Source organism: Epargyreus clarus, unplaced genomic scaffold (assembly GCF_041222505.1).
Source record: "Epargyreus clarus isolate Ecla_fem2 unplaced genomic scaffold, WU_Ecla_fem_2.2 ptg000032l, whole genome shotgun sequence".
Taxonomy (NCBI): domain Eukaryota; kingdom Metazoa; phylum Arthropoda; class Insecta; order Lepidoptera; family Hesperiidae; genus Epargyreus; species Epargyreus clarus.
The window spans coordinates 5,393,931-5,419,104 of record NW_027332237.1 but is presented as its reverse complement, the minus strand read 5'-3'; the positions used below and the strand labels follow the sequence as shown (position 1 = coordinate 5,419,104).

Below are 25,174 nucleotides of genomic sequence, written 5' to 3'. Positions count from 1 at the left end.
AGTTCCAATGGTAAAGTTATGCGCAACTTTTTGGGACCTCTGTCTTTTGAATAAATTTTCAATAAACTTCCAAAAATGACTTTGACAAGTTTTGATTGGTGCGAATTCTTAACGGATCCTGATCCCAACGGATCCGTTTCGCTGTATCCGAAAGTCGTAAGTTATTTACATTTAATTTATTTTCATTGACTTTTTGTCACAATATTGTCGCCTTGGGATATCTGATTATTTGACCATCTATAGCGGTTACTTTGAAAAACAAAGATTTCTAAATTCTGTTTATGGCTGCTATTTAGGTCACTTTAGGGTTGTCCCTGTAGTTCCGGGATCAGAATAGGGCTACGGTATCCTCTGCCTGTCGTAAGAGGCGACTAAAAGGGAGTTTTCGGGGTTGCGGGCGGCAAGAGTGGGAGCTCTAATCGCCTGGCTAGCGACACCGGGAAGAACGATGGTATGTGTGACCTCATACCGTCGTACGCTCCACACGGAATGGCGAGCTTCATAAGCATCTGGGCGGAGCCAGACGGGGCCACGCGCTAAGAGGACTCCGGTTGCGTTCCTTTGGAGATCCCGGAGTCCTCTACGCAGCGCTGAGGACGGTCACGGGGGGGGGGGGGGGTTTAGGTCACTTGAGGGTATGGTAAACCATCTGTAACCAGTTGGTTAGGGTATGGAGTATGAATTTGATGATTTGACGATCTAAAGCGGTTACTGAACTGAATTTATATTTAACCAATTGTTTTGGAGTATGGAGTTCCACGAAGAAAGGTGGTTTTACTTGAAATTGATCTCGGATGCGTTATCATTCCCAAGATTATCTTCTTATTTGTAACACTGGCAGCAACCGCACCCTGCCAACGTAGAACTGCTTTACGCTAGAAATAGATAATGCATCATAAATACAGATTTTTACGAAGGAATAAATCTAAGACCCATATTTATATTCAAAGGTATACTTTTGTCAAAATAGTTTTTGAAGTGAAAATTTCTTTAGCGGCGTTGTGCACTTTTTCTGATGGTTAAAAAATGTTAAACTCGCGTCAAGAAACGTGGCCTGATCGAAAATTCGTAAGACGTCAAAGCAAACTGCAAAAGTCAAGATGTCTTCACTAAAGAAAAAATACATCAACGGGTGTCAGTTTAAATTTTTATTTATTATATTTTATTATTCAGGTTAGGTTTCGAAAGTTCACTTCTGCTGGCATTCACAGAGTGCAACCCGGTAATTTTTTTACTTTAAACAAAGCTAAATACATTTCCCAAAAAAATCACTTAAAAATACTAAAGAGGATTAAAGTGTTAAACATAACGATGTGAAAAGAAAAACAATTCGTTACTCCACTTTTCCCGGAAAATATCAAATACTGCATGGTACAGCCTTAAATCATTTTCCCGCGTTGAATATTAATAATGTGGCTCCGAATACGGGAGACATACATGTACAGGCAAGTGTCTCACTGCGATATGGGTAGCGGTAAACGATTTTATAGATAAACAAAATAAAATGGAAAATAAATACTTGTCAAATGTCAGTGGTTGAATTATCTATTGAATTTTTATAATCATATTTTTTTTTGTATTGAATGGTATTGTTTTAAATATTATCGTCGTGATAGTAAAACGCATATGTGTTTACGGAACACTGATGCCATGTAGGTGTTGGCTTGAGGCAGGATCGAACCCGATTTTTTTCCATAAGAGTTAGGAACCATTGAGCCGTATGGAACGTTTAAATAAATAACCCTACCTGGACAGTCGGGTAAAAAATAGTCGCTGCTATATTTTTTGTTAATTTCGATCATTTTCCTTTAGGGTCTACTTCATATGACTGCCATATTTCTTCCTCTCAAAGGGGTTTTCTTGTCATTATAACGTCCTTGTACAAACTCTAACTAGCCGTACTATGAAACGTATGCTCGATACATATCGAAGCAGCCTAATTTGCAGCAAATCGTTTCAAATTAGGCTGGGTTCAAATAGCATTTTACTGCACGTTTTTTGGCTTAATCGATTTAAACGTTCTAATGACATTATGCTGCATTTTTAGACTCTGCTGTATAAACACTGTTCTATACATACACAATATGTCTAGCACTATTTATTCGATAAAATTTGTCCTGCACAAAAACGCGCAACATAATTCCGTGTCATCGGAGCGTTACTTCTCGCGTCGTAGTGCAACAAGTGCCTTAAGCAGCTTATCTCCAATACATTCTATATTGTACGAAATAGCTATGAAAAGTCGAACGACACTTCCGGTATTATACGGTTGGTATAATTCGGTAAGTCCGGAGTTATGTACCGATATTTCTGGTATCAATTTGACGCAGCGGTTTTATTTTTAACGTTATATTTTATGTAGTAATCTACGACCTTTTGTGAGTTTTTGCATATTTATGTAAACTTTTTGGTATGTGTAATATTTACTTGTATATGCGATAAATCTGCGGTTGGATTCAAATTATTTTATTTATATTGTAAAGTATTTTTGGACCATAATCTACACTTTTTGGCGCCATACATATGAAAAATGGTTCCATATTATACGATATTATCTCTGGCTGTGGGTATTCATTTATGTAATTAAGACTCAGTATCTTTACTGTGGCGACACTATTCGATTCAGTCGCATCGCAGTACCGAGATGATATTGTTACGCATTAGAAGTAAGATATTCTATGGCATCTCTAGCACGTTGTTCATGCGCCTAACGATCATAAGTAGTAATGTAGCTTTGCATAAATGATCTTAATCAACGTAGTAGTGAATCAAAAAGTTTATAAATTAGAAACAAGTTCTCATGACGCGTGTTTTTTTATCCAATTGCAAAGGTTTTTCATTCCAAGATTGTTTTAACCTCATAAACAGCTCATGACTTCTCAGAACATACTTGCATGTGGTATTTTGTGTAAAATTTCGCTGAAATTTTGTTGCAAATGGGAGTGCCAGCTCCTAACTTACTATTCTCAAAACTCTTATAGTTTTGAAATTGCTGAATACACAGGGTGTAAGGTTTGCAAAGTACATTGCATATTTCAAGTCAGATGGTCTTGTGCTAAATTTGCCACGTGTTGCAAAATTTTGGCCAAAACACTACTTCACACTATTATACAAGTAAAGTGGAAGACGGGGTCGAATTTTTTAATATTCCAGGAACAAAATGTATTTCACAATTCCGTGCCAAATATTTCAGAGAATTCTACGAGTGGACTCAGTAGCGTTTCGGTTTATATGCACGAGAATATCACGAAATTTTGGTGTATGTACAAGCTATAGTAGGTAGCTGTGTTTGAAGAATATCGTTCCACTTTTTGATATGAGAATGAACAATTTGTTTTTAATTAACAATCACAACGTAAGGGTAATAAAGGAAAAAATTGGTCAATAAAATTGACGTATGAGTTTTTAATATATGGGGCCCCAAAATCAGGGCCCTAGACTTGATGGGGGCCTTATACATGGGGCCCACGACAGATATACCTCCACGTGTAAATATTATATTATTAACATGACTTGTTGCTACGTTTCATTGTATTTTAACTAAAAATACACATTTTATCGTGTCAGTTTTTTATCATGCTATTTTTTATTGTAACAATCTACATATATATTCAGTAACTGAAACGCAATTAGGGTTACAAATTTTCTTATATATAAATATTTTTCTACGGGCCCCCAAATCCGTGTGTACCCAAGGACCCCAGATTCTCTAACACGGGTCTCTTTCACTATCAAACTAGAAATATTAAACGAAAAGAAAGGTACAAAACAAATCAGTTTACGAAAACAAACATTAAACCATTTATTACACAATGCGTTTAATTTTCAAGTAACTTCCATAAAAGTTACTGCAAACTCCAAAACACTCAAAATGTGATTCCGAAGTTCGTCTCCGTTTCGTACTTCCTTGTTTGTGACAAATATGTCATCCATACATAGAATATTCATTATATCGAGCGGTTTGTGAATAACACGCGTATAGACGACAAATGATTTATTGTGTTTGCTTGCGCTTGTCTTTCTTGTTGAGTTTCGCTAAAATACAGAAGATGCTGACAGGGTGCGTTTATATACATGTCGATATTGGAGTTTGAGAATAGTATTGGCCTAATGTCTTAAACATTTCTAGAATAGTAATATACTATTTTTAAAGTATACAATTTCCATGTCTGCATGCCCGGGAATCGAATCCTTAATCTTTTACGAAACAAACTTTGAATACTATTCGGTAGCTATTTTTTTAACAATATATTTCTATGTCTATATCTTTTCTATTCTTTTTATTTTTCGCGTACCTATATTTTTATTGAATAGGTGTATAAGTCTCACATTACATAAATAATAATAAAGATATTTTTATATAATATAGCAGTAGCAGATGAGCAGGCAGTCCACCTGTTGATAAGTGGCTATTGCCGCTCATGGTCACATCTGTAATCAATCCCAGATAGGATTAGATATTCCTACCTGAGTTCGGGTACAGATGCGGTACCGCAACGCCACGGAAAAGTATGTTTCTCTTACCACACTGGATCCAGATATCCTGTTTTATTAACTATCTTTACAAATAAAAAAAATATTTTTTTTTAATATAACTCAGTATTTATATAAACGGATCAATTGCTTTTAAGAATCTGCCAAGGCAATAGTGCTAGGGATTGTAATAATGTATGATCACTTTCAAAGTCTTTTGTAGGTTTTGGTTTGAATTCACGCAATACACGATGTCATAAAAGTTTAAGACTGTGAACCTGACTATAATAACCAGTTGCAACAACCAATACCAGTTGCTAGTTGTTGTATATAAACAGTTGATTTAAACAAGGACATAATCAAGGGAAGAAAAGAAATATAGCCTAACACAGAACCTCCTCCTTTTCGAAGTCTTTAAAAAGGGATAAAAGCATAATGATTTGAAAAAACGTATTACATATTCGATTTCTAGCTATTCGATTCTACGAGGAGATCCAAGCAAACATACTGGTACTATTTTTTTATAATATATTAAAGTAACAGATGAGCATGTTACTTTAAAATATTATAACAAAAATAGGTCATTGGACATCTGAAATCAACCCCAGATAAGATTAAATCCCTATTAGAGGTCGATCACAGATGCGCCGCAACTCCTATGGCTATGCTGGAATAGCTCGAAAAAGTATATGTCCTTTACCACAGACCAAACCAGAACACAGTAGCGCTAAATACTTTTAAAGGTGGTAGAACCCTTTGTGGTTCGACTTATAACAGCACTGTGAAGCGCTACTGTGTTCTGGTTTGAAGGGAGTGGTAAGGGAGACATACTTTTCACACGACAAGGTATGGAAGTAATAGTGTTTTAGCGCGTTTGCTCAATACTTACAATAAAAAATTTAGTATAGTTGAGCCATTCTTAGTTACTAAGGATGTTTTCAAAAATGAGGTAGTAAAAATAATATTAAATTCATGATGTCATTTATAATATAATATAATGATAATAATATGTTTCAATGAAAATAATTTTCGAATTATTTCATATATGTATATACGTATATTTTTATTCATATTAATATATATACCTTATTATTGCTATTTATGGAAAACATATTTAATAATTATTATTTGTATTTGATAGATTTATTTATTTTCATATAACGTCGTAGTTATGTCTTGAAGTTACTTTTTTGTCTACCCACATACCCACAATTGTATGTAGGTAAAAATAATTTAATAATAGTCTATTTTACTACATGTATGTTAATCTGTGGATAACTGTAATTGGCGTACGCTGTTGTTATCCCTAAGAAATAAATAAATAAAAAAAATAAAAAAATAAATACTTTTCCAAGGCGTTCCAGCTTAGACCTCAGGTAGGAATACCTAATCCTATCTGGGGTTGATTACAGATGTCCATGGGCGGCAGTAGCCACTTACCATCAGGCGGACTACATGCTCGTCTGCTACTCCACATTATAAAAAAAAACTGCTGTTATTAGGTGGAAGTAGGTGCGTGGTGGTGCCGCCGAAGCTGAATCACAAAGGGTTCAACCACCTTAAATCATGATGTTAATGAAAACATGCGATATGTTTCCAGTCAAAAAACTGGAAAAAAATAACTTTAACATATTTTTACTTCCCGCTAAAATATCAACAAAATGAGGTAGAAAAGACACGGAACACAACTAAAACTGTCAAGATAGTTCTGACAGTGAAACAAAAATTCAAAATGTATACGGCATTCGGTGTCAAGACGGGGAAGCATTTTTAAAATGTCACCCCAGTTGCGACTTGACGGCGCGCCCCCAAAATAAGCTGAAAAGATAAAGTCACTGAGTTTTGTTCTCGAAATTTTGCGCGAAATTTAGTCCTCGATGGTTTTAGTTTGACTTGTAACACTTTTTAGCATTTTTCGCTATTTTTTATAGTTTGAAATTTGGCCATAAAGGCCCACATGGTCAAAAAAAACTTTTTTTCAAAATAAGATTACTCGTAGTAACGTCATTTGATTCATTTACTTTTCAGAAAGCCTTTTCATTTAATGATAATATATTATTTGATACATATCAAAATAAATTATACTCAACATATTCCCTTAAGGGCTCCATCAGATTGAATTTAGACTATACTAATAGATTGACAGTGTCATCCAAACAAAACGTGTATGCACAATTTCAGTTAAATCAGTTAATTAATTAATGAAGCTAGTTATATAAAAACTTAAAAAAATAGAACAACAACAAGTTTTGTATTCATTTGGATTTCGTTTCTATGATGGGAACTGATGATAAGATTTATAAAATGTCTATCGGGAACAAGATACAAAGATCCCTTTGAACTAAGTAAACATGTGAAACATTTTAAACAAAGTGAAACATTTTACAGGTGTTCAAGATAGATACTAATAGATAGCAAATATTTTTCTTAATTTAACGAATATCCGAAAATTGTAGCAAGGAACGATGGTAATTTTTTTAACGAAACCGAAGATTGGGAATATCTGATATTTATAAAAAATACTAAGTGCGAGTTGGACTGTCCATACGATAAACAAAACGTTCTTTATTTAAAATTAGTTTAAACATTTATCAAAATATAATTGTAATGACCGTTTTTATTACTTGTATCTTAATTATCGGCTCGGCAGAAAGTTCAAATTTTTGTGTACATTCTTAACTTACACTAAACTATATATTTAAATATTACAAAAATATATTTAAGACCCTTATTACACATAGAGACCACCGCAGTAATGACTACTCCACACTGGATATCGACAGGAACAAGCTCATTACAACAGAATGACCTAAGATGGAAGAATAAGCAACCCAGCAAAACAAACCAAATGTGTATTTACGTTACTGAAGTGCCAATAAACTGTGTACAATGACACGTGATGGGGTACAGCTCGGTCAATACATTTGTGATATTAAGCCGGTAAATCAGGAGTATTGCTAAGCACTACAGTAACTTTGAAGGGAAGACAACAATAGGAATATCTGTATAGAGTTGGTACAACTCCTAATTAAAGTAATGTTTTATTTGTCAAAAGTAAGTGACTCTAAGTTTTAATTTTGCCTTGAACGCGGAAATATTGTCGATATAGGTAATTTAATTTTTAATCGAAGGCAAAATTACTATTTAGACTATTCAATTTATGTAGCTAAGTTTGGTTAGGTTGTAGGTGAAATACAAAATAGATAGGTGGATTTAAGCTGCTTTCTAATAGGACAACGAAAAAAGTCATTTACCCATGTCCTAATGAGAGTTACTGTAAAATGAATGTAATAAAAATATGCAGACAAAAGGTCTTTTAGTGTTATACATAAAATATTGCCCTCTTATAACATTATATTTTCTGTTTCTTTCATTTGCTCGCGATCACTATTGAGATTTTTTTGAAATTGTTCTTTGCCGTGGAACTACGAACTCGTATTATAGAGTGGACTAATTATCATACACACGATTAGGCGTTCCAATAAAAATAATTTTCATATATTCATTAACAACTCTGAATAATTCCTCAATACGAACAAATAGTTTTCGGGTAATATTTTTATTTTCGCCGCCCTGGCAACATTGCCAAGTGTGTTGTTATTGCATCGGCTCACGCACTAGGGGGCGGATCAGGGAAATTTATTTATAAATATATTTTTACATTTCCCAGTTTCGCGGGAGAAGCATTTCGTTGCAGTTGAGGAAGTATATTGCGTAAGGATACGATTTTTTGGTGCACGTAAATGTACGAGTAATAATAAGATTTTTGTGCCTCTAATCCATATCTTGTGAACTTGGCTGATGCACTACCGTGTGTCTAGATTAAGTAAATATTGTATAAATATTCGATTTTTAATAGTAGACTTAGCTCTATCACAGCACAAATTCAATATGCTACCTATTTCAAGATAAAGGCCGAGCAACAAGATCCACACACACTCCACAAATTTGGATTAGTTATTACACTTTTAACCTCCCTTGAGATCCAAAAAATAACATTGCGTCCTCTGACTACGCAAGCCGAATGTAACATTTCAATGGACTATTATTGTTTTGAAAATATATATGGACGAGTATTTTATAAAAGTTATTTGTATTTTTAAACAAAAGACAGTTATTCCGCGTCCGCGAGTTGAAATGAAATCATTTCGTGAGTTCTAATCCTCATAGTTATTAAGAGAAACCTTTATTTCCATCCATCCACACTACCTAATAACGGAATACAGCACAGTCAATTAACTAAAGCGTTCGATAGTGTCAGATGATAAATCACTCCGGCACATAGAATAACAGCGGGAAAAATAACAATAACACCATAATATTTATGGCGTTCATAGACTTGGTAGTATTGTGTAATACATTAGGGCGCTTGCAAATTTCCTTTGTGTATGGGCGCTTTGCTTTTTGACGACCTTGTGAGTTGTGGATCATTTTGTTTGTTCGGTTTGGATTGTTAAGGGAAGACGGTGATTTTTTCGGTAAAAAACGCTTTTCACACTCATAGCCTTATACTAGGATTCCTCGTATCGTGGGTGTTATATACGAATACTCAAACACTAGGATCCAGAACAGATGAATATATCATCATTCAAATGTCTGTCAGGATCGAACCAGGAGCGTATGGTGACCGGTCTGCCACGTGGGTCGTCAAATCAGTAGTTGTGTATGTTCTGGTTCAAAGATGTTATAAGTCCAACCTACTTACAAGTATAATATGAGGTACTTACTTTAAATTATGTGATGAAATTAGAAAGTGCTGCTGTGTTCTGGTTTGAAGAGTGTGGTAAGGGAGACATACTTTTCCGAGGCGTTCCAGCCTAGTCCTCAGGGGTAGCGGCGCATCTGCCAACCTTAGGTAGGAATATCTAATCCTATCTGGGTTTGATTACAGATGTTTATGGGCGGCAGTAGCCACTTACCATCAGGTGGACTGGATGCTCGTCTGCTACTTCTATATTATAAAAAAATAAGTTACTTAAGAAAGTTAAGAGTGTCTAATAGGATTGATATCAGAATAGAGACGACATTTACCCATCCGTTGGATCATTACTTCGCAGAGTTGGATCCTTATAAGCGATTATTAGACAACAAAATACATAATACAGGATGGGTTTTATTGGAAATTAACTCATTTTGAAAAGCACTTTTTAATTAATGATAATAATCTTTAGGTCGTCGGTTCGTCCTACAGGTTACTACAGTAAGAGTTTGAACTCCGATTTTGAACAACTTCAACTTAAATTTAAAAATGAAATATTGTTATATTTTTAGTTAAATCTTAAGATAAATAACTTTCATTATCTTACCTAAATAAACATATACCTTCCACTCATTATCTCGATCAGAAAATCCGATTTATAGCTTTCCAAAAAAATAATATTTTTTGCGTTAAATTATTTGAATTATCATGAAAGATACCCGAATCTCATTAAAAATGAGGTTTACGTTAATTAAAGAAGGATCTGTCCAAATCTGCCCGGGAGCTATAATTATTATAATTCTGAAGGTATTTTGCTTTGAACCTATTGAAAATATTTGCTAAAGGACTTACTTATAAAATCATAGCGTAATAATTATAATGGAAACTCATTAGTTATAGCTAAGAGCTTAGTGTATTTAAGAAAATGTTCTCAAAGGTGTATGAGCTGTCTACCAATTCACGCTTGATCAGCGCAGTGGACTGTGACCTAAATCTATCTCTCTCTGAGAGGAGATCCGAGCCCAGCAGTGGGACAGTAATGGGTTCACAACGACACTTAGTGAATAAAAAAACTTAACAGTAATTTTGTTATTTTCGACGAATTAGTTTGCGCGGCTTTGCTCTCAAGCTGCCTCCATTTTTATGATTTGTTAGTTTTGAAATATTTAACTTTTTATTTGTATTTAGGGATAATTAATTAAAATACGTAATTCCTCGGAAAATCCTTTCTTGATCAAATTTTACTTCAGTGTTTTGTTCTCATACAAATTAGAAAAAAAATATGTTTACGATTACAATTACTCGTATGTCAAAACTACAGACGTAAAATGTTTAATTTTCTAAAATTGTCCAAAATCTTCTAAATGTTTAATAAAAATGTAACATTTTTTATGGCATACAAATTCTTTCTTTTTTTCAATTTATTTAATTAGCCTAATTTGATTGATAATTATCTTCATAATGCGTTATCTATAAAATTTTGCGCAGCAAAGTTTGAAATTTGATAATAAAGATAACGTCTGATAAGTAACGTCATCTTTGCTAGACAAAACGTAGGATAGATTAATTATGAACAACGAGCTAAACTTACCTATAACTTAATCGTTAGAATCTATCTATAGGTGTTATAAAAGTTCAACCTTTCGTCAAAGCAGTAATGCTGATGGTCCACTAAAAGGAATGTTTATGACACAGTTTACGAGAAGCAGCGCACGTCATCTGCTAGCTTTATGATGCTCTTTAGTAATGTGGAGTCTGTGTGGCGAACGGGTTTTTACGGTATAAGTAAAGATTTATAGTTAATCTGATAGATTAGTAAATTGTTGGTGATTTCTTAAATTGTAATAAAATTATAGAATTAGAATAATACTCAATAAAATAGTAAGTAGTTCTTTCAAAATAAGTTTTTTTTTACATTTACTTCATTAATATAATAACGAAAGAACATAGGTTTTAGTGTTACAAAAGTGACTTAAATATTTTTTCAGGCACTCGCTTCGAAAGTGTAGACAGATATTTTAATATAATAATACCTACAATAATAAGATTTTTTTAAAACGTTGCACAAAATTGAAATGTTATCCTTTATATATTTTTTAAGCTATTGCATAGCTTTTATCGCGGGCTTTGAGCGCGGCGACCGAATCGAGAAATTCCGTAACGAAAATTAATAACACCTTTCTTGGATATCAAGTCTCCAGGCAACCGAGTTGTTGACTGTCAATAGAAAAATATGGATATAATTGAATAATGTATTATTTTACATTCCTTATTATTTTATTTCATATTGGCGACGAGATGTCGAATGAACTAAAAAACAATAAGAAAATACGAGCCACATTACGTGGGTTAATGAAACGAACCGAAAATTACATTTCGGGAATAGAAAAAATTGACAATGAAGAAATAAATATACGACTGAATTCTTTACAAGAAAATTTGAACAAATTCTACGCGATTCAACAAAAAATTGAATGGCTTACAGAAGAAGAAAATTTAGAAGAGGAAATAAAATACAGGTACGAATTTGAAGAAATATATACAAAGCTAAAATTTAAATTTTTGAATGTAAAAAAAGAAAATAATCGGCTAATACCTGAATGTTCTTTTATATCGGCAAGAGCGGAAATTTATTTGATAAACTGTTAACTGTCAAGGCACGCTTGAGACGTACACCTCATATAAAAGGGTTATCACCTTATCAGTTAATGTTCGGCAGAGAGGTAAGAACCTATATGCATGCCTTATTTAAGAAATCCGCCACACTATCCAGATTACATTACAATGCACCGCCAACGAAGGAGTTCGGACAAGGTGATAAGGTACAAGTCCGCAGTTACACTAACCCAAGAATTCAATGGGAGTTCGGAGTCGTCATCCGAAGATTAGGTAGACTCCATTATGAAGTCAGAACTGAAAATGGCATACTGGTGCGCCGTCATCTTGACCAAATGCTGCCGGCGCCCCTGGTGGTGTAAGTGAAAATAGCGGTGGAGGACTGTTGGATATCAATAGAAATAGAAAAATAATATAATTAGTCATTAGAAAAATATGGATATAATTGAATAAAGTATTATTTTACATTCCTTATTATTTTATTTGATAACCTTAATTCGTCAACTTGAACACAGATGGCAGTAATACACATTTTTTTATAATTCGTGCGGAAATCTTAAAATTGCGTGAAGTATATTTTATTCCCATTATAAAATTCAAAATTATATTACCATATTATCCAAATAATATGTTTTATCAACATAAGCTATGTTGAAGTCTGGATTGATAAAATAACGTAAAAGAGTGTTTGTAATTTTTAAACGTACAATTACAACTGACAGACTTGACAGTACAAAATCAAAACGCCATTATGATTTATGGTACAAATAATTTGTGTACAAAGTGTTTTAAATATGAATAAACAAAGTACATTTATTAATGAAAAATGCGATGTACCTGTAAATAACATTCGGCCAAATGTTACAGGCACATCGCATTGATCCATTTATATTGCTGGTTTTTAATACTTTACGTCACTTATTAAATACTTTTCTATTTTATATTTTAGAATGTTCAGTCTTGCTTGGAGTTATGAAATGTCAGCTGATATTTGCAATGTCTTATATAATGGAGATATGATAATATAGTGGATAAAGATGTATTATCCACTATTGGAAGAAATATATTGTATTTCTGGAATTCCTTCTGAGCGTTTTCATAGCATTAAAAATGCTATGCAATAGCTTTACCGCGGCAGTCTCCGAGTGCCACACGTATTTTTTTCGTTCAACATCATACCTAAATTTTATTATCTGTTATAGACAGAATACAAGTGCATAATATACCTAATGGGATGAGATAAATACTTATAACGTAATCTATAGGTCATATTTAGAAAAGTCCTTCAGCCTTTCGTCCAAAGCAGTAATGCTGATGGTCCACTAAAAGGGATGTTTATGACATAGTTTACGAGAAGCAGCGCACGTCATCTGGTAGCTTTATGATGCTCTTTAGTAATGTGGAGTCTGTGTGGCGAACGGGTTTTTACGGTATAAATGAGCATTTATAGTTTATCTGATGGATTAGTAAACTTAGCTACCTCCACACCTATTTCTGCCTAATAATAGCAATATTAAGTGCTGCTGTGTATGGTTTCAAGGGTGTGGTAAGGGAGATATACTTTTACGAGGCATTTTCGCTTAGTTTTCACGAAAAACAGTGCTTCTGTGACCGACCGGCAAGAGTCAAATCTTATCTGAGCTTGATTAATTATAGATGTCCACAGGCGGCTCTAAAAAAAAAACTGAAGCGGATTTCTGAAATACAATTAAAATATATACGTAATAATGATCTACGAGGAAATCTAAGACATATATTATTCAAAATAATTCTGATTATTATAATTTTAAATTCCTATAATCATCGATTCATATAATTATTACGTACATACATTTTAATTCATACAGCAATATAACGCGCATACATTTTATGTATAAGTTTTATAGGTACCATACAAAAATATAGTAAAATCACAGAAACAAATCGCTATTATGAAAGTTTTTTTAATTTGAACTCTGTGTTGTGACGTCTCCGTTTCATGTGTTTATGACGTCATTTTATGAAGCGCACGTCATCTGGTAGTTTTATGACGCTCTTTACTTATCTGTGGAGTCGATGACAAAAGGGAGGCTATTTTATGGTCTATAATCCGAAAGACTTAACGAAATTATAGCTTAGATTACAAATGCCCACTTACTAAACTCTAAAAATATATTAATATTTTATTTTTCTGTTTGGAAGTATAAGTAAATTAGAGATTATGAATACATATGCTCTTGGAAAACGTATTTACGCTAGATTCTTACAAGTTCCATTATAAAAATCACCTTCGGAAATGTAATCTGAGAAAAATTCAAACACATGTGAATATTTATGTAATTGGCATTGCCTTGTTATTTACCACAAACTCCCAAACTCTACAAACATTCGGCTTAATTCGTTTCGTCCAATTTGGCACACAAACACTCTATCTATACACTATATACGTTAGACAGTGACAATTTGTTTAGGTTTGACAAGTGCGTGGATGCATATGTTTCTCAAGTATCAATCAAATACGACAACGTTGTAAATGTGCGCGTTTAGGGAGATGTTTTCAAGTAAATGAAAATAAATGAATGTACTGATTTCTAGTTCTTTTTATTGTAGCCGCTATTTTAGCTTCAAACAACTACTGACTGATAATATAATGAGAAATATGAGAGGCACCACCGCCACACCTATTTCTACCTAATAACAGCAGTGTTAGGCGCTGCTGTGTTCCGTTTTGAAGGGTGTGGTAAGGGAGACAGACTTTCCCGAGGCGTACCAACTTAGTCCTCAGGGGTACCGGCGCGTCTGTGGTCGACCTCAGGTAGGAATATCTAATCCTATCTGGGGTTGATTACAGATGTCCATGGGCGGCAGTAGCCACTTACCATCAGGTGGACTGCATGCTCATCTGCTACTCCTATACTATAAAAAAATCTCATATTAATGTATGTATATCAAACGAACTGCCCCCTTCGAGTTTCATCCGCGTTTAAAGCCTAAATCATAGGTTTTAATTTTTTGTGCGGAATCCTATTTTTATTCTAAAATGAAATATCTTATTTATTCCTTTTAACAACAGCTAACTGCCAGTGAAACACCCTTTAAAATCGGCCCAGCTTTCCAAGGATTAGCCGGGATAGATAAAAATTTACAGACAAAAAATTATATGAAAGCTTATAGGATATCTCTATTTTTAATGGGAATAGCAACTTTTTAACGGACGATCAAAGTAAGCAAAATGTTTGAAGTTGCGGTGACCAAAGATTAAGTGCCCGTACCGGTTTGTTCTTTATTTGCCATAAAATCCATTTTTATGGCCGATATTTTGTTGCAAAATTTAGTACCTTCGAGATTTCTACTAAAATCTTCAGTGTAGTTAGTAGCAATAAAATGGCCGTAAATTGTGTGTTCGGTAAAAGCGTCATTGTTCACTTTTACTTAGAAACTTAATGACTTATTTTTCTAAACACATTTTTGGTTTATTAAGTCGGTTAGTTGAGTCCGCAACCTTCCCTTCCAATAGCGAATATGGACGGTATTTTTTTTGTTGACGAGGGGAAAACCTTCAAAAGGTATCCGGTGCCGTGGGAGCTATAGCGGGTTATGTGGTATTTTTACCGCACTTAACTCCCCTCCCCCTCCCCCGGGTGACCGTCGCCGACACTGCTTTGAGGGCTCCGGGATCTCCCGGATCAACCGGAGTCCTCTAAGCGCGTTGTCCCGTCGGGTTTCACGGGACAACGGTATGCGGTCACAAATATCGCCGCCCTACCTGGGGTCGCTTTCCGGTCGGTTTGAGCTCCCATTCTTGCCACCTGGAACCCCGGAAGCTCCCTTTTATTCGCGTCCTACGACAAGCAGAAGAAACTGTAGCCCTGTTCTGGTCCTGGAATTACAGTGACAAAGGAGGACGGTTTAGGAAACCGGCAACGGTGATCGAAACTATCCCCTCTCTTCTAGCCCATAGTCTTCTTGTTCCGGCTGAGCTTACTCTCTCCACCAAAACTGGGTGAAGCTGGAAAGGTCTCTAGGACAACACGCTTTCAAAAAAGATGAGGAATACCAGATGTCTGTTTTCTTTTGGACTTTATCTTTGTTAAATCCTAACACACCTGTGATGGACTTCAGGTAGGATAGTAATCGTACCTGAGATTGATTACAGATTTCCATGTGCACTAGTGACCACTTACCATCAGGTGGATTGCAAGTTCGTTTTATAATAATTTAATCTTTAAAAAAATGGTCTTTATAACTACGTACACTTATAATCAAATATAATTTATCATAATAATTTTAGGCTATTAAAATGAACGATATAAATCATACAAAGATTTAAACTTAATTATTCATTCACAACTTAACTTCACAGCAATTCGTTACAGACACTTCAAGTTTAATTAAACTTTGATGAGCTTTATATTCACTTGATATCTTTATTCTGAAAGGAATGTATAGAACATTTATATTTATACCTACCACCTAATTTTTAGTACAATTTTACGGACAATTTTTTTATATTTTACTATTTTAAACTATGTAGTTTTATTTTACGGGTGAAAATTTGTGACAGGATTTTTGTTGACTGGTATATAAAATATCCCCCAACTCCCCCCCCCCCCTTTGGCCGTCCTCGGCGCTGCATAGAGGAGTCCTCTTAGCGCCTTGCCCCGTCGGGATCCGCCCAGGTGAGCATGACGCTCGCCACATCGTCTGGTGTGTACGACCGAATGCGACCACACGTAACGTCATCCATCCCGGGGTCGGGGCCGAACGGTTCGAGCTCCCCCACTCTTGCCGCCCGCAATCCCGGAAGCCCCCCGGAACTACAGGGACAATAGTAGGTACTCCTACAGTCAAAACATAATCAATAAGCTCGCATTTTTTTTATTGAAAACGATGATATAATATATATAAAAAAAAAAAACAAACAAAAACATCTTCTATATTACATAAAGTAAGCAAACGTCACTTACATATCCATCTTTGTCATTTCAAAGGCTAATAAAAAGAGGCCTGACAATGTTCTCGGTGGAACATCAAAGAGGTGTCATTTAAGTATTCACGGTACAAAAGAACAAATGTTAGGTTCCCACACAATCATTTTGTCATTTTATCATTTTTTAAATAAAACCCCCAAAGATGATTGGTGTGACAGATACAGTCGCGAACATAAAATATATTGCGAAAAAAATCCTTTTCATAATAAAAATAGGTGCAGATTGCAGATTACAAATATGATTTTTTGGGTAACGTTATCTTATTTACCAGATTATTATACCAGTTTCAATACTTGAAAATACTAAATATAAAATTAAAGATAAATTTATTATTACTTCATTCGTTCACTCTTGACAGAATGGTCATGGTGTCATATAAGTTAATTTTCATTAGATAATACAGCTCTTCCAAAGTGCCTTCATTTATCGCCGCGTTCTGCGATTCGGTAACATTAGAATATAGACATATTGATTTATTATAAACTAGTTAAAATTGTGAAGTAACATACAATTTTAAAGTGGAAAATTCACTTTGTGTGTCTTGAGCGCACTTCTGAATTTCACATACTCAACACTTCTCTACCAGACTGTACCAATTTACCTCCTTTAAAACGGCACATATCATTTTCATAAATCACTTACATTTTCGACATGGACGAAACTTTCAAAGTTTTCGACCGGGTTCTCTCTTTTGTCGGGATTCCAATCTTCAAGAAACGGAATTGGAATTCGAAAAGATGGCTATTTTTCCAGATTTTCAATTTCATTCTCGGTTTCTTAACGTTTATTTTTACCTCTGGCTTCGTAATTTCTAACTACAAGAACTTGCTGGTGTGCATCCAAGGAGCGTGTATATGGACCACGGGAGTCATTATGTATATAACATTAGGTATATGTTTGATTTTCCGCAAGGATTTCCAGATGTTCTTAAGCGAGATGGGTTTCAGAGACGAAATACTAGAAATGCCGTTCATTGAATATGTTTTGAGTCAGAAACTGGAACACGGAAAACTGGCAGAGTTAAAGGACTTGATAGTAAATTCTCAGGAGAAATTGTTGAAGTTTACGCGGGTATTGTTGAAATCCTACGTTGCCAGCGTATGGTTGAGTGCTACTCTGTACCTTTGTGGTCCTATTTACGAAATGTGTATACGCGAAGATGAGTCTCTTCGTCTTTTGGGTAAGTTTTAACTTAGTTTTACTTAGTTAAAGATCCCATACATATTCGTAGAGTGAGTTCGTAATAGCGTAGTTTTAAGAAACTAAGGTAGTGTAGGTAAGATTAGTTGGTCCCAGATTTTAATATCTAGTTCATTTTACGGTAAGAGTTAGTTTAGCTGACTAGAAAGTTTAGTTATATTTGAATACTAGTTTTTGCCCGCGGCTTCGCCCGCGTTTAAAAGAAAATAATATGACATACTAACATACATAAAGCTGAAAATTCATCCCTTCATTAGAATGAAAGTGGCGCCATCTGGCGAACATTGGTCGTACCAACTCTGAAACCTTCGTGGGCTCATGGACAACAACTTTGCTAAAGATCATCACTTGATCAAATGCATAGTTAACGATTCAATATGTACTAATATCGATTAAAATAATCGACTTTTTAGTCTAAAGATTAATCGATCTTAGATTGCCATCCCTAGTTCCCGAGGGATTTCCGGGATAAAAACTATCCTATGTCCTTTCTCGGGTCTCAGACTATCTTTATACAAAATTTCATTAAAAATTGGTTCAGTGGTTTAGGCGTGAAGAAGAGGCATACAGACGGACAGACAGACAGACAGACAGACAGAGTTACTTTCGGATTTATAATATTAGTAAGGATATAAAATTGGAAAATTCATTATAATAATACCTTCTATTATAATTATTAAATGCTAAATTATGAAAGAACATTTATTAATGTTAACCTTTTAACATTAATTAACTTTTTTATCATATTATTTTTAGTAATAGTTCATTTACTATAATATCTATAACATTTCAGCGTTCGACATGTGGTTTCCTTGGAGCTTAGACAATTTCAAGGTATATGTGGCTTCGTTCGTGTTCCACGCGTACGCTGGGTATTTATGTTGCATTGGTATGTAATTTGATAATATATTTTATTTTGTTCAAATAATTCAGATCACACATACATACACAAATATCATATATATCACAGTTAAAAGCTACAATATGTATGTGACTGGGCACTTTGGCAAAGTGGGATCTCCCGCCGATCTAGGTGATCATGTCCGGGCCGTAGCCGCGCCCCGACAGTCTCAGTTTGGAGCTTATATATATATGCAAGATGTCGAAAAAACTTCGATAGCGTGATTCAGAAACGTCTCATATTTTTGACGAGTTGTGGGTAGCATGCTAAAGACACTTTTTTCTTGTATAAATTATTCTGCGTTTCGGTAAAACGGTGTGGATCCTATCTGGCTATAAGATAACCTCCTCTGATATGGAGTCACTTCTATGTTTGTATTCAGAAGTCTTCTTCAAAATGGTGCTAATTACAGACATCCGTGGGCGGCAGTAGCCACTTACCATCAGGTGGGCTGCATGCTCGATTCCTTAACCTATATTACTGGTCTTAAAAATGTTTGTATACTTTCTATTGCATTTTAACAGCATACCCAGGTTTTCAATCAACTATCATACTCCTCGTTGGTCAAACAATACGTCAGCTAAGGATCTTAACCTTCATACTGCTGCATCTGGATGAACTGGCATATGAGATTGCGGGGAGAAGAAATAAAAAATGGCAGGACTATTGCACCAGTATTCTGACACAGTGTGTTGATCGCTATGTTAAGATTAAGAGGTACTTAATCAAATAATTTGTATAATCAAATATTAATCAAATAATTAATAAAAAGTTTTTAAAGAAGTAATATGTTGCCTTGACCAGAGCGATGACTATGACCTAGTAAAAATGTAAAAGTATATAATTATATATGGTATATAAAGTTTAGCAATTCGAACTTAGCCAACATGGTAAGTACCTATGATTTAATGTTTCTCATTTGAGAGAAACTCAGGACAAGAGAGACAGTATTATAAAAACAGTTAATAATGATGAAGAATATCGTATTTTGAAATTTATAGATTTTTTCTAATTTCTTGTGTTTACAAATAATGTAGAGTAATGTAATAATGTAGAGATAAATCGTTAAAAACCATCAACTAGTCGTTTTAAATGTAATAGTTGTCTTAAAAGAGATAAAAAATAAGCAAAAATGATCATTCATAAAGTATTTTTTGTTTATATTAAAAAAGTCGCAAATGGGCTTGCAATCCGACGTTAAGTACCACTTAACCTTGCCACCAGTTATCAAACCCAGATAGATAGAGTCTTACCTGCGGTCGGCCATAGATACGTTGCTAAGTTATATCGCTTCGTATAAGTACCTTACCACACTATCAATCCTATTATATCGATAGTTTATAATCTATTCCTGAGCATAAATACGAAGCTCTCCTGTGAGATACTAAGTGCTAATCGGATTAGGTTGATTGGCTTCATGCAGCCGTATCTTGGAAATCGTTCGCACTTCAGATGCATCTATATTCAGGAAATTCAACGCAGCTAAGTAACAGTAAACTTAGTGTTTTTTTTATAATATAGGAGTAGCAGACGAGCATGCCGTCCACCTGATGGTAAGTGGCTACTGCCGCCCATAGACATCTGTAATCAACCCCAGATAGGATTAGATATTCCCACCTGAGGTCCGCCACAGATGCGCCGCTATCCCTGAGGACTAAGCTGGAACGCCTCGGAATAGTATGTCTCCCTTACCACACCCTTCAACACGAAACACAGCAGCGCCTAACACTGATGTTATAAGGCAGAAATAAGTGTGGCGGTGGTGCCGCTGGAGTCGAACCATAAAGGGTTCTACCACCTTCACCTTTAGTGTTCAAGAGTAGAAACGCATCTGTGATCTTAGGTATAGTTCGCGCCAAACTTCTAGTCCGCTTTGAAGTTGTTGCGCGCAGGTTTAGTTAGCTCCCTATACATATTCCCTAACGTAAGGGCACACTAACTGTGTTATGTCCCCGTTGTCGAGAGCGGGCAGCGGACTGGTGCCGGGGGGGTCCCGCGCAGTCTTCGTCCTGCTAATATCTACAATTTGCTATTGTGACGCGACCTTTCTATATTCGTAGCGGACTAGAATTTTGGCGCGGTCTCTGGCATTCTAATCCTATTTGGAGTGGAGTTGTTCATGGGTAGCGGTCGCATTTACCATTAGGTGGAATACATGTGCGTGTTAGCCTAACGGCGAGCCAGGCGGCTTTATAAACAAATTTATGTATCGGTATAGGGAACATAGCTATAGAGCTACATATGGATTAAGGTCTGAGTAGTAAGATTTTTTGAATAAAAGAGTTCTGTACTGACAGCCTCTGGGCAAAGACGTATTTTCACTTACCGAATTTCCCATACTTCTGACATACGCTTACTACTACGTTTCTTGATGTGCATAGTAAACTATATTGTCATTGTCGCCACTTTTGTCACAATGTTGGGAACCTCTCAGAATTAGAGGGCTTAGGTTATAGTTCTTCTCGCTGCCCAAATACGAATTAATAGACTTCACATGCTTTTGAGAGCCTTTAGTTTCGTTTTTTAGGAACTTTTAGGCGTGTATGTTTCTTCTTCATTTTTTCCTTCACTGTTTTAGTAAGTGATAAATTAGTTTCTAAAATAAAAATTTATCTTTGAAAAATCAGATGCAGAAGTTTGCTGGACTTGAATTTCGGATCCATCTATTAATAAACCGACTGTTAACCGATTAACGTCTTGTATATTTTATAGGCACATATTATATACTTTGCTTAATATCTGTGCTCCTATGTATAGATGATAATTGCAATAAATCGTTTAGTTCATCTCTACCTTTGCTCTACCGTATATTGCCGCGTAAAAGACATTCTCTACACCATTTTCTTTGAGGCGGCACGTTCACGAGCTTCTCTAATTTGAAGTGTATTGTAGAGTACTAGACCGGTGTTCCTGTTTCCTGTGTCTTGAAGCCAAGAATGGGTCTTTAATTCTGGATTAGGAGTATAATGGTAGACATTCAAAAAGTGCTTTGCAAATAACTTATTTTGAATTAAAAAAATATTTGATTTGATTTGAATGTTTTTGATACCTGTGAATATGTGAATATAATATTTAGCACACTCGTATCCATGCTATGTCATGCACGAGTCATACGAGTATCTACGACATTATTGAAGGTGGTAGAATCCTTTGTGGTTCAACTCCAATGTGGTACCATTGCAGTTGACCACGCTCCTATTTCTGCGTTAAAACAGCTGTAATAAGCGTCAATTAAGCGTTAATTAATGGGACAGACATTGCTGGGCATAGGTTTCCTCTCATAATGAGAAGAATTAGGCGCCGGATAAGGTCCACCGCGCTGGCTAAGTACGAATGTGTACTTTGCATACATTTCTGATGTTTTTAAAGATATCTCAAGTATGCAGATATTCTCATGATGTTTTCCTTCACCGTTTAAGCAAGTAATTATTAATTTCTAATAAGCAGATATGTCTTAAACAATCAGAGGGGCATGCCTGGGATTCGAACCTCGGACTTTACGATCGAGGGCTAAGTTTCATCCACGAGATTAACTAGCTTAGGGCCGATTTTTCAATTCTCAAATTACTCTCCAGATAGTTAACTGACGTGTAAAATTAACTGGCTGTTTAACAAAGGAGTAAATATTTTCAATTTTTAAATCATTTTTTATCCGAGCAGTAGCTATCTATCTGTTGTCTATGCATTTCTGTTGCTAATTTCACTCTAAATGTACGCAAGCGAGATGCACATATACAATCACTGCAATTTTAGACTGAAACAAGGCAGAAATTAATGTTTTACATTGACATACACGTCAAAAGGGACGTCAATTGTGTTTGTTGGTGCATATTTGCGACTTGGTGTTCGTTTCTTTATTTGATTAGCGTATACAATTTTGTACTCGTAGTAACTTCATTTAACAATTTTCAGGTTTACCAACCGTCTGAACGTCATATGTCAACCGTTCTACTTAGCGCTGATAATCGCTGCTATAATACTAGTTTGTATGTGCTCTGTGAAGATCGCTATTTCTGTAAGTAACTTATAACTTTAAACTTGTAAAAAAATACTATTTTACAATATAGAAAAAGGTAGAAATGTATATGGTTTGACTTCGGAGGTACCACCGACATACTTATTAACAGCTGTGTTAAGCGCAGCAGTGTTCTGTACCCTTACCATGAGTTTTCAAAACATCCCAAATTTTTACGTTACGTTTACTCAATCCAATATTCTGTTCCGTTTGCTTCAGTAGACTGAGTAAACGTAACAATAAGTAAGTGCTCAAGTCTTTTTGTCTGCCTCACATTTTCGCAAAACAGAGTGACAAAACATAAAGCACCATTTCAATTTAGACATTTAATGTTACGTTACTGACACTGTACCCTTACCATGAGTTTTTACGTTTCGACAAATATGACTGTTTTGGTATTTGTTTACGTATTTGCCCATACAATTTCCAATCAGCGCCCCTAGCGGATTTTATCAGAAGTATAGTTTCAATAACGTAACATTAAATGTCTAATTGACAAAATGTCGCTTTATGTTTTGTCTCTCTTTTTTGCGAACATGTGAAGTAGACAAAAAGACTTGAGCACTTACTTATTGTTACGTATACTCAGTCTACTAAGCAAACGGAACAGAATAATGGATTGAGTAAACGTTACGTAAAATTGTGGAATGTTTTGAAAACTCATGGTAAGGGTACTGGTGTCATATATTATGGATTATATCTGGGATTATATATTTTTTTGAGTTATTTTGTATACAACACCCGAATTTTTTTGTCATCACCAAGGGTTGACTATTAGAGAATGCCATTGACTATATTATAAGGTTACATTAAGAATAAATAAATAAAAGAATAATAGATAAAATGAAGTTATTACCAGTTATAAACAGTAGGACTCTACGCTATATTCGTAGAAAATGTTCATTGTTAATATTTTTTCAGGACAAACTATCGCCGGAGAATATGAAGTACTATGTCCATGAGTTTTGTTACACTCTGGTCGTGTTAATGTTTTGCCTACTGGGACAACAAGTGGAAAATGAAGTAAGTACATAAATATTTCTTAGTACTCAAGATACGCGGTTTTAATCACTTTATTGCTGATTTTTTGGACGACACGTGTGGTGTGGTCACCATACCAGTCTGATGCGCAAAGGGTTCCGGGTTCGATCCCCAGCCAGACAGAAATCTGAATGTTAAATTTAGATATCTGTTATGGGTCTGGCTGTTTGTCTACTCGTCTTTATGTGTGTCCGTGGCATTCACGATACAGGGAATCCTAGTGTGGGGTTGTGAGTATAGAAAGCGTTTATTTCGAGTCAGTTGCATGAATTGTGGTCACGGCAAAATATCGGCAATAAAAAATTAGAACACGTATGTTTTACCCATTACATATTAAAATACCTAACCTTTTTATGTATTTTCAGTGTGAAAAGCTAGAAGAAGCCGTGACGACGAAATGGTATATGTACAACAGAAAACACACGGTCAATGTACGGATTTTCAAAACGGCCCTCAGTCGTCGCATGCCCATTTATATTTTTGGTTCTATCACACTGTCTTTGCCGACTTTTACTTGGGTATGTTATTTTACATTAGATTAGAGTCAGTAGATACATCTACTTCCTCATACAGATCTACGGTTCTAAAGATCTATATGAGGTATTGTAAAATATGCAACGGGTATGCAGCCCACCTGATGGTAAGTGGCTGCTGCCGCTCATAGACATCTCTAATCAACCCCAGATAGCATTATATTCTTACCTGAGGTCCGTCACAGATGAGCCGCTACCACTAAGGACTGAGCTGGAACGCTTTGGAAAAATATGTGTCTCTTACCACACTTTAAAACCAGAACACAGCAGCGTTTAACACTGCTGTTACGAAGTACCTATTACTTTCACACTGCTGGGCATGTCTATCTTCTCTCGACAAGGCTTAGGTTAGGCATCGCACTGGTTAAAAACGAATTGGTAGACTTCTCAGACTTTTGAGATTTTTTTATATCGAACTGGTTGTAATGTTTTAATATATTTTTTCTGTTTTCAGTTCATAAAAACAGGGATGTCATTCTTTACGGTGGTAATGTCAGTTTTGAATAAATAATGCAACACATCACTATAATAACCTGCTTATAGATTTCGCATTTATTAAGTACATTTTATTTGAAATTCTTATGTTATAGTTCTGTTATAAAGTAATAAATAACAAGCATTAATCCAGTTTTTTATTTTACTGTGAGATGACAAATATAAAATTTAACATTACTAGGTTAGGATGTTAGTTTGTTAGTAGTTGGTTGCGAGTGGCATGAGTGGGAG

At 35.1% G+C, this 25,174-nt stretch overlaps 1 protein-coding gene across 1 annotated transcript; it reads left to right on the top strand.

The window, feature by feature from the left end:
* The first annotated feature begins 17,409 nt into the window (after positions 1–17,409).
* Or49 (olfactory receptor-like) lies at positions 17,410–24,959 on the top strand. The gene is made up of 7 exons (XM_073090097.1): positions 17,410–17,938; positions 18,752–18,847; positions 19,384–19,576; positions 22,772–22,874; positions 23,796–23,897; positions 24,281–24,433; positions 24,903–24,959. Exons 1-7 carry the CDS (start codon positions 17,410–17,412, stop codon positions 24,957–24,959), a joined length of 1,233 nt encoding a protein of 410 aa, XP_072946198.1.
* The last annotated feature ends 215 nt before the right edge of the window (positions 24,960–25,174 follow it).